General features: G+C 49.6%; 1 protein-coding gene across 1 annotated transcript; it reads left to right on the top strand.

Annotated features, from left to right (window-relative positions):
* The first annotated feature begins 13 nt into the window (after positions 1-13).
* Positions 14-13,313, top strand: UBFD1 (ubiquitin family domain containing 1). The gene is made up of 7 exons (XM_007516569.3): positions 14-205; positions 396-728; positions 4,510-4,718; positions 8,242-8,307; positions 8,421-8,526; positions 9,845-9,927; positions 12,923-13,313. Exons 1-7 carry the CDS (start codon positions 181-183, stop codon positions 13,031-13,033), a joined length of 933 nt encoding a protein of 310 aa, XP_007516631.1. The 5' UTR covers positions 14-180; the 3' UTR covers positions 13,034-13,313.
* The last annotated feature ends 285 nt before the right edge of the window (positions 13,314-13,598 follow it).

The following is a 13,598-nucleotide window of genomic DNA, read 5'->3' as shown; positions in this document are numbered from 1 at the left end:
GCAGCTAAAGCGTGGCAGGGGACGACTCGGGGAAAGCGGAGGAGGCGGGTCTCCATAGAAACCTCCACCTGTTTCCGGCCGGACTGTGGCGATTAAGGGGCTGCTCCGGGGGCCCATCTCAGCCAGCTCGCCTGTTCCCGGCGGCCTCTGCGGGCGCGGTGGGTGTTGTACACAATCATCATGGCGGCGGCCGGGGCCCCGGATGGTGAGTGCGGTGGCGGGGGTGGCGGGGGTGGCGGGGGTGGCGGGGGCACCCCGGGCCGGGCCGAGGTTGACGCGGGCGCTCCCGAAGGTCGGGGGCCGTGTGCTGCCCGGGCCGGGCGAGCGGGGAGCGGCGGTCCGGCGGGGCCAGGCCCAGCCCCCGGCGAGCGCCCACCCCCCTGACCCGCTTGCAGGCATGGAGGAGCCCGGCATGGACACCGAGGCCGAGACGACGGTGGCGACCGAGGCGCCCGCGCGGCCGCTCAGCTGCGCGGAGGCCGAAGCCGCGGCGGGCGCGGCCGTCGAGGACTCTTGCGCGGCGCGCGGCCACCTGCAGCCGGCCCCGGCCCAGCCCCCTGGGGACCCCGCCGCCCAGGCCTCGGTCAGCAACGGCGAGGACGCCGGCGGCGGCGCGGGCAGGGAGCTGGTGGACCTGAAAATCATCTGGAATAAGACCAAGCACGACGTCAAGTTCCCACTGGACAGCACGGGTTCCGAGCTGAAGCAGAAGATTCACTCGATTACAGGTGATGCCGCCGCCGCTTGACAGCAGCACCTGCCAGCCCAGCCCAGCCCCGCTCGCACCTGCTGAGTCCAGGTGCTGCAAGGAGGCTGGGCAACCCGCCGGCTTCCCAGATTGGCTTCCAGCGACTCCTTCTGACCTTTCTTTCTTTCTTTCTTTTTCTTTTCTTTTTTTTTTTTTTGCCTCCAGGGTTATCGCTGGGGCTCGGTGCCTGCCTGCCTGCCTGCCTGCACGACGAATCCATTGCTCCTGGAGGCTAATTTTTTTCCCACTTTGTTGCCCTTGTTGTTGTAGTTATTGTTGTCATAGCTGCTGTCGTTGTTGGATAGGACAGAAAGAAATGGAGAGAGAAGGGGTAGACACCTGCAGACCTGCTTCACCGCTTGCTTGCGAAGCGACCCCCCTGCAGGTGGGGGACCGGGGGCTCGAACCGCGATCTTTATGCCGGTCCTTGCGCTTTGCGCCACCTGCGCTTAAACTACTGTGCTACCGCCCGACTCCCCCCTCTGACCTTTCTACAGCCCTCCGAAGCTGAGTAGTGGCAGAGGCATTATTCACCTAGGGAAAAAATAAAAGAAAAAAATAAATAAAATAAAATACGAGGCAGGATCTTAGAGCCAGTCAGTGACTGTAGGCATTTCAAAGAAGAAGCCCCTAGGGCACTAATTAAGTTTACTGCTTCCAGACTCTCCTGCCTGGAGATTTTGAGTGCCTCTGGAATGAGGCCGGGAATCCCTTGTTTGTTATATGTTGGCGGATCCCTTAGGTAATTTTTTTTATTTTTATTTTAATGAGAAAGAGATATAGAGGGAAAGAAACCAGAAAGAACACTACTCAGTTCTGGCTTATGGTGGTGCTGGGGATTGAACCTGGGACCTCAGAGCCTCAGGCTTGAAAGGATTCTGCAGAATCATTATGCTGTCTCCCCAGCCCTCTTAGGTAATCTTTGTAAAATTTAGGGCACATCACTGGCGGCTCTCATGCTGATCACTTCCCAGGGGCTCATATTACTTCTTTATAATGTTTTAGTGAGAGATACACAGAGAAAGAGTAGAGTATTGCTCAGCTTTAGCTCATGGTGTTGCTGGGAATTGAACCTGGGAGCTCCGAGCGTCAGGCATAAGAATTTTTGCAGTGTCGCAGTGGTTAAGGCGTCGGACTCTTAAGCGTGAGGTCCTGAGCTCAATCCCCAGCAGCACACGTGCCTGAGTGATGTCTGGTTCTTTCTCTCTTCCTATTCCTCTCATTAATAAATAAGGGAGTCGGGCAGTAGCGCAGCGGGTTAAGCGCAGGTGGCACAAAGCTCAAGGACCGGCATAAGGATCCCGATTCGAGCCCCTGGCTCCCCACCTGCCAGGGAGTCGCTTCACAAGCAGTGAAGCAGGTCTGCAGGTGTGTGTCTTTCTCTCCTCTCTGTCTTCTCCTTCTCTCTGTCTTCACCTCCTCTCTCCGTTTCTCTCTGTCCTATCCAACAACAACTATAACAATAAAACAACAAGGGCAGCAAAAGGGAATAAATATTTTTTAAATAAATAAAATATTTTAAAAAATAGTAATTTTTGCATGACCGTTAGTTACCTTGTCTCCCCTAGCCTGATAATACTTTTACCCAGAATCCAGTACTTTGCTATCAAAGGGGGAGGAGGGAAGTCCCAAGTAGCCGGTAATGCTCCACAAAAGCAGAAGCTTTGGCCCTGTTGGTTTCTGTAGACCTGGAACTTTTACTTAACGTCTAAGTGATTACATGGATGAGGAATAGTGTCCTGGGAGTTAGCACAGTGGGTGAGTTGCTGGGCACTCAGGTGTGAAGTTCTGAGCTCAGTCCCAGGCATGTCATATACCAGAGTGGTAGCACTGCTCTAAATTGGCATATAGTGATGCTAGGGATTGAACCTGGAACCTTTGGTGCCTTGGGCATGAAAGGCTTTTTGCCTGACCATTATGCTTTCTCCCCAGTCCTCCCTCATAATAAAATAAGTAAAGCTTTTATTTAAAAAGATGAATGGAGTGGTCCGGGAGGTGGTGCAGTGGCTAAGGCACTAGACTCTCAAGCATGAGGTCCCGAGTTCAATCCCCGGCAGCACATGTATCAGAGTGCTGTCTGGTCCTTTCCCTCTCTTGCCTATCTTTGTCATGAATACATAAATAAATTCTTAAAAAAAAAAAAAAAGATGAATGGAGGTGGGCGGTAGCGCAGCGGGTTAAGCGCGTGTGGTGCAAAGCACAAGGACCAGCATAAGGATACCGGTTCAAGCCCCCCGACTTCCCACCTGCGGGGGAGTCGCTTCACAGGCAGTGAAGCAGGTCTGCAGGTGTCTTATCTTTCTCTCCCCCTCTCTGTCTTCCCCTCCTCTCTCCATTTCTCTCTGTCCTATCAAACAATGACGACATCAATAACAATAATACTACAACAATTAAACAATAAGGGCAATTAAAGGGAATAAATATTTTAAAAAATAAAGAAGAGGAGCCAGGTGGTGGTACACGTCACAGTGTGCAAGGACACTGGCTCAAGCCTTTGGTCCCCACCTGCAGGGGGAAAGCTTCACCAACAGTGAAGCCGGACTGTAGGTATCTCTCTGTTACTCTCCCTCTCTTAAGTTCTGTTTCTATCCAATAAATAAAGAGAATTTAAAAAAAAATTTAAAGAGAGGGACACAGAGAGACACCTTCAGCCCTGCTTCACCACTCGTGAAGCTTTCCCCCAGCAGGTAGGGAACCAGGGACTTGAACCTGGGTACTTGTGCCCTGTAATGTGTGCGCTTTAACAGCTTTGCCGCCACCTGGTCCCTTCATTCACCTTTTTTTTTTTTTTTTGCTTAATATTTATTCCCTTTTGTTGCCCTTGATTATGAAGCGACTCCCCTGCAGGTGGGGAGCCGGGGACTGGAATTCCGTTATCATTTTTGTATTTGTTAATGAGAGAGTGAATGAATCAGAGCATCAATCTGGCAGCTGCGATGCTGGGGATCAAACTTGGGACCTCGTGCTTGAGAACCCAAAGCTTTTTTTTTTTTTTTTTTTTTTAATTTCTCTATTGGGGAGTTAATGTTTTACATTCAACAGTAAATACAATAGTTTGTTCATGCATAACATTCCCCAGTTTCCCATTTAACAATACAACCCCCACTAGGTCCTCTGTCATCCTTCTTGGATCTGTATTCTCCTCACCCACCCACCCCAGAGTCTTTTACTTGGGTGTGATATGCCAATTCCATTTCAGGTTCGACTTGTGTTTTCTTTTCTGATCTTGTTTTTCAACTTCTGCCTGAGAGTGAGATCATCCCATATTCATCCTTCTGTTTCTGACTTATTTCACTCAACATGATTTTTTCAAGGTCCATCCAGGATCAGCTGAAAACGGTGAAGTCACCATTTTTTACGACTGAGTAGTATTCCATTGTGTATATATACCACAACTTGCTCAGCCACTCAGCTGTTGTTGGACACCTGGGTTGCTTCCAGGTTTTGGCTATTACAAACTGTGCTGCCAAGAACATATGTGTACACAGATCTTTTTGGATGGATGTGTTGGGTGAGAACCCAAAGCTTTATTCACTGTGCCATCTCCCAGCTTCTCTTCTAACTCGGCTATAAACCAGTTTGTATGGAAGGAATTGTGCTGTGTCAGTCAGCACAGAGGCTCAGGAGAGCGGTCGTGAGCAGCCCAGACACACTAGGCTCATAGATGGTGCGTTTCGTGTTCACATCCAGCTCTGTTGCTGATAGGTTCTGGTTCCAGCACTTTCTTTATTCCTCCCTCTTATTGTCTCCCTTCTCCCAAGGTCTCCCGCCTGCCATGCAGAAAGTCATGTATAAGGGACTCGTCCCAGAAGATAAGACGTTGAGAGAAATAAAAGTGACCAGTGGGGCCAAGATCATGGTGGTTGGCTCCACGATAAATGATGTCTTAGCAGTAAACACACCCAAAGACGCTGCCCAGCAGGACGCAAAGGCTGAAGAGAACAAGAAGGAGCCTCTTTGCAGGCAGAAAGTGAGTCTGTCCTGTAATCACTGGTCCTGGGAATCTGGAGGCTCTGTCCTCCGGAGCCTTGGCTGGTTGTGTTCTCCCTAGAATAAGCTCCTTTTTGGACAGGGCCCATGATGGAAATTTATGGCAGCAGTTGGGTGCGGCTGGCTGTTGAGTGGAGGTGACAACTACCTGAGATTTGCAACTTTGTCTCATCTGGCGGGTCAGTGTGTCTCAAGTCTATCTACTTTAGGATAAGGCCTTTGTAAAAGCAGGCTCCAGACCAGGTATCCAGAGGCGTCAGATGCGGGCTTGCTTCTCTTCTCGGTAGTAGGGGAGGAAATCGCCACGGCTACAGATAGCCCATTTGATACAAGCGCTGCACTTGTTCTCTGGCTGGTGGCGTTTGGCTTTTTCCGGATGGACAGGCCCGTTTTCAGTATAAGCTTGGAAGTGGATGGCATTCGGAGGTTCCTCCATAACTGATCACTGCAGGAAGTCACGTGAAGTCGACCAGAAAAATACCTCCGGTCTTTTTGGTTTTTTCTTTCCCTAACTCGTAATGCTGAAAAATCAACTCCATCTTGTGCTCGGGATAGCCACTCAAGTTCTTTTCTTTTTAATTAGGAAAAGAAAGTATTTCTCTTTAGAAGGAACTGGTCGGGGGTCAGGTGGTGGTACACCTGGTTGAGCTCACACATTACAGTGTGCAAGGACCCAGGTTCAAGCCCTTAGTCCCCACCTGCAGGAGGGAAATTTAAGGGCTGTGAAGCAGTGCTACAGGTATCTCTCCCTCTCTCGTCTCCCCTCGTTCCCTCTGTTTTCATTCTGTCTCTATCAAGATAAATAAGCTAATTAAAAAAAACCAGCATAATTAAAAAAACTTATTATCTTTACATATTTATTGGATAGAGATAGCCAGAAATTGAGAGGGAAGGAGGTGATAAAGAGACAGCTGCTTCACCACTTGTGAAGCTTTCCCCGTGCAGGTGGGGACCAGGGGGCTTGAACCTGGGTCCTTGTGCACTGTAACATGTGTGTTTAACCAGGTGTGCCACCATCCGGCCCCCCAGCATAACTTAGAAGAGTTTTTTTTAAAAAAAAAAAGTAGCAGGAACTGGTTGGAGGAATCATTACTAGTCAACTGAACCCCACCAAGTGCCATGGACCCTCCTGGCCACTCTCGTATTATGGGATAATTGCTCTTAGCTCTTTCTTTCTTTTTTTTCCAATAAAGTTTTCTTTTTATTTATTCATTTAAAAAAGGAGATATTAACAAAACTCTTAGCTCTTTCTTTGTTTCTCTGTCTCTGTCAGTCTCTCTCTCTGTTCCTGTCCCTCTCCCTTTTACTAGCACAGTTCTGGCTTGTGGTACTGATGGGAATTGAACCTGGGTCTTCAGAGCCTCAAGCATGAAAGTTTTGTAGAACCATTTCGCTGTCTCCTCTCTCCCACCCTCATCCTGTGTCTCATACAGACCCACTTAAAGCACCATTCTGAGTGACTGAGCTCATGGCTACCGACGTGAGGGCATTTGGTGGTGTAGGTTTTCTGTGTCTTATCAGTTTGGCAACCAAAAAAAAAATGTTGCCAGAGTAGAGGACTTGCTTATGTTTTGTTCTAGAAAGAGTAGCATATTTAGTGGTGCTCTGGGCCCCTTGGGAGGAGGGTATTGGTATAATATTTCTTAAGATTATTACCTTCACGAATTGTCTAAAACCTTTGGACTTTGTACAAAGTCACAAAGCACCAGCCCCAAGGATTTCTGAGAAGGGACAGATTGTAAGCCGACATTCATATCTCCAGGGTTGCACACACACACACACCTCCCCCATGGGGTCATAACCTGGTGGCCAGTTGGACTCGTTCCCACTTTCCTCTTCCTCTGCCTCGGCTTGTGAAATCATCCCATCTGATTGTCCCCAACGTGAGTGAGCATCTCCACTGGTCACACCCTTGGAGCATAAAATGCCTTTTAAATATGGGTCTTGAGTTACTAATGGTAGTTCCGAAGCCTCAGAACTGCTCTCCACGGCACAAGGAAAATTCTTCAAAAGGTACTTGGAAATTATGAGTCAAGCGAAGCTTCTAATCCTCGCTGCTCTCTTTCATGGGCTTTAATTACAAGTTATATCGTGTCCTAACTTGAGGGACCCAGTCCCCTGACTTCTTATCAGCTGGTTCTGGAAGCTGGGGTAAGGTGACCCTTGTCTAACAGTCTGGCAGCGTGGGATTTCTTCCCCCCAGAGTATGTCTGCCATGCAGTGAGCGATTGAGCCAGCTCACAATGCTGGAATTCAATTACATTCTCACCCTCCACCCACCCATTGGCCCGTAGTTGTAGCTTGGCTAAGCCGTAGACTACCTGTGAGACCGAAGATGCACAAGATCCAAGACTCAGGCATTTGGGCCAGGCCAGAGCTACTTTAGGGCCCCATGAGCCCCGTGAGATGTCTCAGACTCCAGGGTGTCAGGGTAGGTCACGCACCAGAGCAGTTCACGTTTCTCCCTGGCACTGTGACTCTCAACCACTCTAGATCTAGGGTTGACAATGGCCCCACCTGTTACAGATATGTTCCTTTAGGTATTTATAAGGCTGATAGCATTGGTGTAGACTTTGTTTCCCCCCCCCCCCATTCATTGATTCATTCATTAATGGGACTGAGAGAACTAGAGGATCAGTCTGACACACGTGTTGCCAAGGGAATCCGACTTGGGACCTTGCGCTTAAGACCCCAGTACTTTTTACACTGAGTCAACTCCCAGACTACTAAAGTGTAGACTTTTTAAAAAGTTGATTTGATTGGACAGAGAGTTTCTTTTGAGAGAAGAGGAGGATAGAGGGAGACACAGAGCAAGAGACACCTGCTGCCCTGCTTCACCACTTGTGAAGCTTTTCCCCTGCAAGTGGGGACCAGAGCTTGAACCTGGGGCCTTGTGCACCACTGCCTGGTCTCTAGACTTTTTTTTTTAGATAGAAACAGACAGTGAGAGTGAAAAAGACTGGCTGGCCCAGTGTAGACTTATTTGGGAATTTAAGTTGACACAAACAACTGTCATTTAATTCCTGCCTGGAATATTTCACCTGCTGTCTATGTCTGTCTGTCTTTCTCTCTCACTGTTGAATCCTTTCAGGGGAGATTTTTGAGTGAGTGAGGGATAGAAGTTTATTGGAATTACCAGTTTGGAAATCCTGGCCGTTCTAGAACTTGGGTGTCTAATGTGACGACAGACAACTGACAGCAATGAAGTACAGTTAAAAATTCAGCTCCTTAAAAAAAAAAGAAGAATTCGGCTGCTTGTCACATTAACCAGATCTCACGTACTGAGAAGCTTCCAGTGACCCCCAGACTGCTATGGAAACAGTCCAGCTAGACATTTTCATCACCATAGAACTCGACTAGATACCCCCTCACCCCCGTGGTGGCAAAGGACCTGTAACCCATACCTATTTAAGGCATCTCTGTTCCTTTTTCAGAGATGTGACAGCATGACCGAAATGTCCTTCAGTGTTTGATTTAATGATCTCTTCTGCCTTGTGTCACAGCAACACAGGAAAGTATTGGATAAAGGAAAACCCGAAGACGTGATGCCGTCTGTGAAGGGCGTGCAGGTAAGCCCGCCGCCGAGCTTCCTGCCACCCGCGGTACCCGGCCATCCCTTCTCCTTCGCAGCCTGACTTGGTTCCCACCCCCTCACACTCTGACCCTGCTCTTGTGTCCCCAGGAGCGCCTACCCACCGTCCCCTTATCCGGCATGTACAACAAGTCGGGAGGAAAAGTGAGGCTCACCTTTAAGCTCGAGCAAGACCAGCTGTGGATCGGCACTAAAGGTACGCAGCCCCCCTCGAGGTGCCCCCCGCTCCTCTCTCGCTCTCCTCCGCTATGCTCCATATGCTCCTGGCTTTGGATTTCACTTCTAGACGATCGCCTTTCTCCTCAGGCCCTGTCTCCCCTCTTCCTCAGAGTCACAGCATCACAAAATGGCTCTGGAGTTGGACCCCCCCAACCTAAGGCCCTAAATGTGAGGTCTGAGGGCCAGTTCTGGCCCACATACCAGGATTCCACACGCTGTGTGTAGAATTGGGGACATTTTGCTCCATCTGAGTTTCTCTGGCTTCTCTTGAAGAAAAGTCACGAGGTCTAGCCATGGTGAGCCTGCGCCCCCACGTGACAGCCATCTCTGGAGCTGAGTGGTCATCCTGGAAGGGCCACGCTTCACCAGCTTGTCTCCCCACACTAGGTGCCTATGGGCTCCCCTGTGAAGGACAGCGGGGGTCAGCCCAGCAGGTTGCTGTCACTCAGGAATATAGACCCCAGGCCTTCTAAGATTTACAAGAAGCCACAAAGCCGCCTTTTTGTGAGAGGTCTGGGCGTGAGAAATCATCAGCTAGATTAGAACCCAGGTTCCTCAGTTCTCGGTCTGCCTTGTCAACCTGTCTTCAGATGCCCCCCTTTTCCAGATGTTTGTCTTTCTGCCACCACTATAGAGTGGTTTTTCTCAGCTTGGTTTCACTCCAAGCCAGGGTCTCTTCCCCAACCCTCCAGGCGTCCCACTGTCTCCTTTCTCACCTGCTGCACTTCAGCTTGGTTCTGAGTGTCTTCTGACCTTGTGCCATAAACAGTGTTGTGAGTGTTAGTAAGAGGCTCCAGACATTTTCAGAGAACTGAAAGTGTGCGTCCTTGGAGAGCAGGGACCCTGGGGAAAGCAGGCAAGTGGGCTCATGGGATGGAGGGTAGCCTCAAGGGCCGGGCTGTGCCCCTTCTCATGAGGACCATGGGGAAACCCTGTTTCCGCTTTAGTCTCTGTCCACTTGACAGTCCCTGATCGGGTGCCAAAGAGATACCACCGCTGGGGTTGGGCCGTGGGGTGCAGAGGTGTTTCCTGGGTACTAAGAGTCATCAGACTTGAAAGCAGTGACAGGAGAGAGCTGCCCGTCTCTGCTCTCAGGGGCCTTTGCGACACTCCTGTCCAGTCCCGGGACTCCTTGCTCCTGAGGAAGCCCTCAGTTTCTGCCCATTCTCCCTAAAGTGTGGGTGATGCTTGTTGAAGGTGGGCCCCACGGCTGCCGGCCCCAGTGAGGGACTTGTGAGGCACGGGAGTAGGGCAGGAGGGCCCTTGAGTGATCACTGTAATCCCTCTCAATTTAGAGCGGACTGAGAAGTTGCCCATGGGTTCCATTAAGAATGTGGTCAGTGAACCTATCGAAGGGCACGAGGACTATCACATGATGGTGAGTACCGCGCGCTTCCCGCCCGCCTGCTGCTCCTCCTGCCCGGGATGGGTGGCCTCGTCTGAGCTGTTTCACTCGAGATTCTCGTTTCACATGAGAAGGGAGGGACAGAGAGAAGCTAGAACGCTGCTCCTGTGTGTATGGCACTGGGATCGAACCTGGAGCCCCAGGCATGTGAGCCATGCACTCTGCCAGCTGTGCTATTTGCCCAGGCGCAGGTCTGGCACTTCAGTGAAGAGCTGTGTTCACCTGCTTCGAACCTACACATCACCCTCTCCCAACCCTAGTTTACAGTCTCCCTCCACAATTTCTAGAAGGCTAAAGATTCACATGTTTCACCTTTTTAAAAAAATATTTAGGGAGTCGGGCGGTAGCGCAGCGGGTTAAGCGCACGTGGCACAAAGTGCAAGGACCAGCTTAAGGATCCCGGTTCGAGCCCCTGGCTCCCCACCTGCAGGGAAGTCACCTTACAAGCCGTGAAGCAGGTCTGCAGGTGTCTGTCTTTCTCTCCCCCTCTCTGTCTTCCCCTCCTCTCTCCATTTCTCTCTGTCCTAGCCAACAACGACGACATCAATAACTACAACAATAAAAAAACAAGGGCAACAAAAAAAAGGGAATAAATTATTTATTTATTTATTTAAGAAAGGAGACATTAATAAAACCATAGAATAAGGGGTACAGTTCCACACAATTTCCACAACCCAATCTCCATATCCCACCCCCTCCCCTGATAGCCCTCCCATTCTCTATCCCTCTGGGAGTATGGATCCAGGGTCGTTGTGGGGTGCAGAGGGTGGAAGGTCTGGCTTCTGTAATTGCTTCCCCGCTGAACATGGGTGTTGACAGGTCGATCCATACTCCCAGCCTGCCTCTCTCTTTCTCTAGTAGGGTGGGGCTCTGGGGAAGTGGAGCTCCAGGACACATTGGTGGGCTAAATAAGTAAATTTTTATCATTGGTTAGAGAGGGGAAGAAATTGATATGGGAGGAGGAGAGAGAGACATCTGATGCCCTGCTTCACCACTTGTGAAGCTTCCCCCTGCAGGTGGGGACCAGGGCCTTGAACCTGGGAACCTGGGTCTTTGCACATTTTTCATATGTGTACCACTTCCTGGCCCCTCAACCAACCTAGCGACCTCCCTTGCTGCTTCCTTCCATAATGTTTTGGTTTTAGACCAGGACACTAAATGCAAGGACTCCGGAGGAATGGCTTGTGGGGTTTTCCTTTTGAGATTTTGACCTGCACGTCACGCAGGGCCTCTCTCTGGCCTTGGCGTCTGCAGGGACAGACAGCAGGCAGCTCTCTGAGTGACGGGGCAAGGTTGGGTCGGCCCCTCTACCATCCTGGCACTGTGGCGAGGGGCCCATTTCTAAGTGCCGTTTAGTGCCAGCAGGAGAGCTAGTCGGGCTGAGCGAGCACTAACATGGCACAGGCAGGGCTGCCTGAGGGGAAGACGGAGTCCACCTGGCAGCGCTCTGGCCTCATCAACCCCATCCCAGGCTGAAGAGACAGCAAGGCGATCTGACTGTACCATGTGTCAGGTTTGCCTTTTGCTTACTCAACTGTTTTTACTTTTGGAAAATTTATTTATTTTGTGGCAGTGAGGCCTCAAGCAAGTTCAGATCCACCACTCCAGGGCCAACCTTTTCCATTCTTTCCACTTTATTTTATTTTATTTTATTTTTTTTATTATTTTTTTTATTATTTTTTTTATTTAAGTATTTTATTTATTTTACTTTTTTTAAATTAATTTATTATTTTATTTAAGAAAGGATTAATTAACAAAACCATAGGGTAGGAGGGGTACACACAGTTCCCACCGCCCAATCTCCATATCCCACCCCCTCCCCCGATAGCTTTCCCATTCTCTATCCCTCTGGGAGCATGGACCCAGGGTCATTGAGGGTTGCAGAAGGTAGAAGGTCTGGCTTCTGTAATTGCTTCCTCGCTGAACATGGGCGTTGACTGGTCGGTCCATACTCCCAGTCTGCCTCTCTCTCATTCTTTCCACTTTAGATAGGGAGGGGTAGAGAGACAGACACCTGCTGTCATGGTGCTCCCGTGTAGTGCCAGGGCTCGAACCCAGGGCATGATGAGGCATGCGCTCTGCTGTATGAGCTATCTCCTGACCCCAGATTTTATTGATTTATTTCTAGCACACGGCTCAGCTCTGGCTATGGTGGTGCTGGGGATGGAACCTGGAACTTTCTGGTGCCTCAGGCAGGAAAGTCTTATACAGAACCAAAATGACCCCCAGCCCTGACCCCAGATTTTAATAATTTTATTTCTTTCTTTCTTTCTTTGCCTCCAGGGTTATTGCTGGGGCTTGGTACCTGCACCATGAATCCACTGTGCCTGGAGGCCATTTTTCCTATTTTTGTTGCTCTTGTTGTTGGGCTTGTAGTTATTATTGTTGTCATAGCTGTTGTTGTTGGATAGGACAGAAAGAAATCGAGAGAAGGGACGACAGAGACGGGGAGAGAAAGACAGACACCGGCAGACCTGCTTCGCCGCCATGCAGGTGGGGAGCTGGGGGCTCAAACTGGGGTCCTTACACTGGCCCCTGCACTTTGCGCCATATGCGCTCAACCCACTGCGCTACCGCCCAGCTCCCAGATTTTAATGATTTTAGCTCATCCCCCTCACTTCCTTTTGGGACACTCATTTTACCAGTTTTGACCCTGTTTGAGCCTGCTGACGGGGATTTCAAACAAATGGAGTGGGCCACTTGGGAAATCTTAAGACCTTCATATCGGAGGCCCCCAAAGTCCCAGCTTCAATCCCCCAAATCACCGTTAAGACAGAACTGAGCAGGGTTCTAGTGAAAATAAAAATAAACAAAGAAAGAAATCGGTATGGATAGTAACGGCTCCATGTGTGTTTAGTAACTCCCCCCCCCTCAGCTCACTGCCTCCCCCCATGTTCGCTGCGCTGCCGCCTGCTCAGCCTCCTGGTGTCTGACATGCTGCTACCTGCTTTTCCTTCTTCCCTCCCAGGCGTTTCAGTTGGGCCCCACAGAAGCCTCTTACTACTGGGTGTACTGGGTTCCGACTCAGTATGTGGATGCAATCAAAGACACTGTGCTGGGGAAATGGCAGTATTTTTGAAAGCGCTTTCACCTCTGGCCCAGGAGACTGACCCAAAGTGAAGGACATTGCTGGGAGAGGCCTTGCAGCACCCTGGATCTCAGAGTTCTGGAACTTGGCTCAAAAGCAACAAAAAAAATCTTCTCTACTCTTAAAGGCGATGTGGTGACTGAAGCCAGAGGTGATGTCCTTTCAGCATTCGCTTAATTTTAACTTAAAAATCACCGGTTCGTTTTCTTGCAGTCAGCTTCATACCGTTTTTAAAGTCCATTCGTTGAAATCAATAAACCTGAATTCCGAACATACTGTGTGGAACACTCTTAAGTATGGCTGAAGACTAGATCCGCCAATTTGGTTTAGAAAGGATTGAGCAAACGCTTTCCTGTTTCTCTTATCATTATTATTATTATTTTCTCTTTCTTTCTTTTTAAAATTGATTTCAACTGAAATGTTTCCATAAACCTTTGGTCTCGAACATTTGGACTGCATTGTGAAGAGTCAGGGTGGTGCTTTTCGTGGTTTTTGTTTGTTGGTTGGTTTGTTTTTCCTATAAACTGTATGCAAAGTTGAGGGGGCTAGTAAGCCA

The sequence above is a fragment of the Erinaceus europaeus genome, chromosome 15, assembly GCF_950295315.1.
Source record: "Erinaceus europaeus chromosome 15, mEriEur2.1, whole genome shotgun sequence".
NCBI classification, from domain to species: domain Eukaryota; kingdom Metazoa; phylum Chordata; class Mammalia; order Eulipotyphla; family Erinaceidae; genus Erinaceus; species Erinaceus europaeus.
The sequence above is the reverse complement of the archived record's forward strand: the minus strand, read 5'-3'. Positions and strand labels throughout refer to the sequence as shown.

Bases quoted from the DNA above. Each gene is read 5' to 3' on its own strand.
- UBFD1 (XM_007516569.3), top strand. From the start codon at position 181: ATGGCGGCGGCCGGGGCCCCGGATG. The intron at 729-4,509 runs GTGATGCCGCCG...CCTTCTCCCAAG, and splicing joins GAAGATTCACTCGATTACAG to GTCTCCCGCCTGCCATGCAG. The intron at 9,928-12,922 runs GTGAGTACCGCG...CTTCCCTCCCAG, and splicing joins ACGAGGACTATCACATGATG to GCGTTTCAGTTGGGCCCCAC.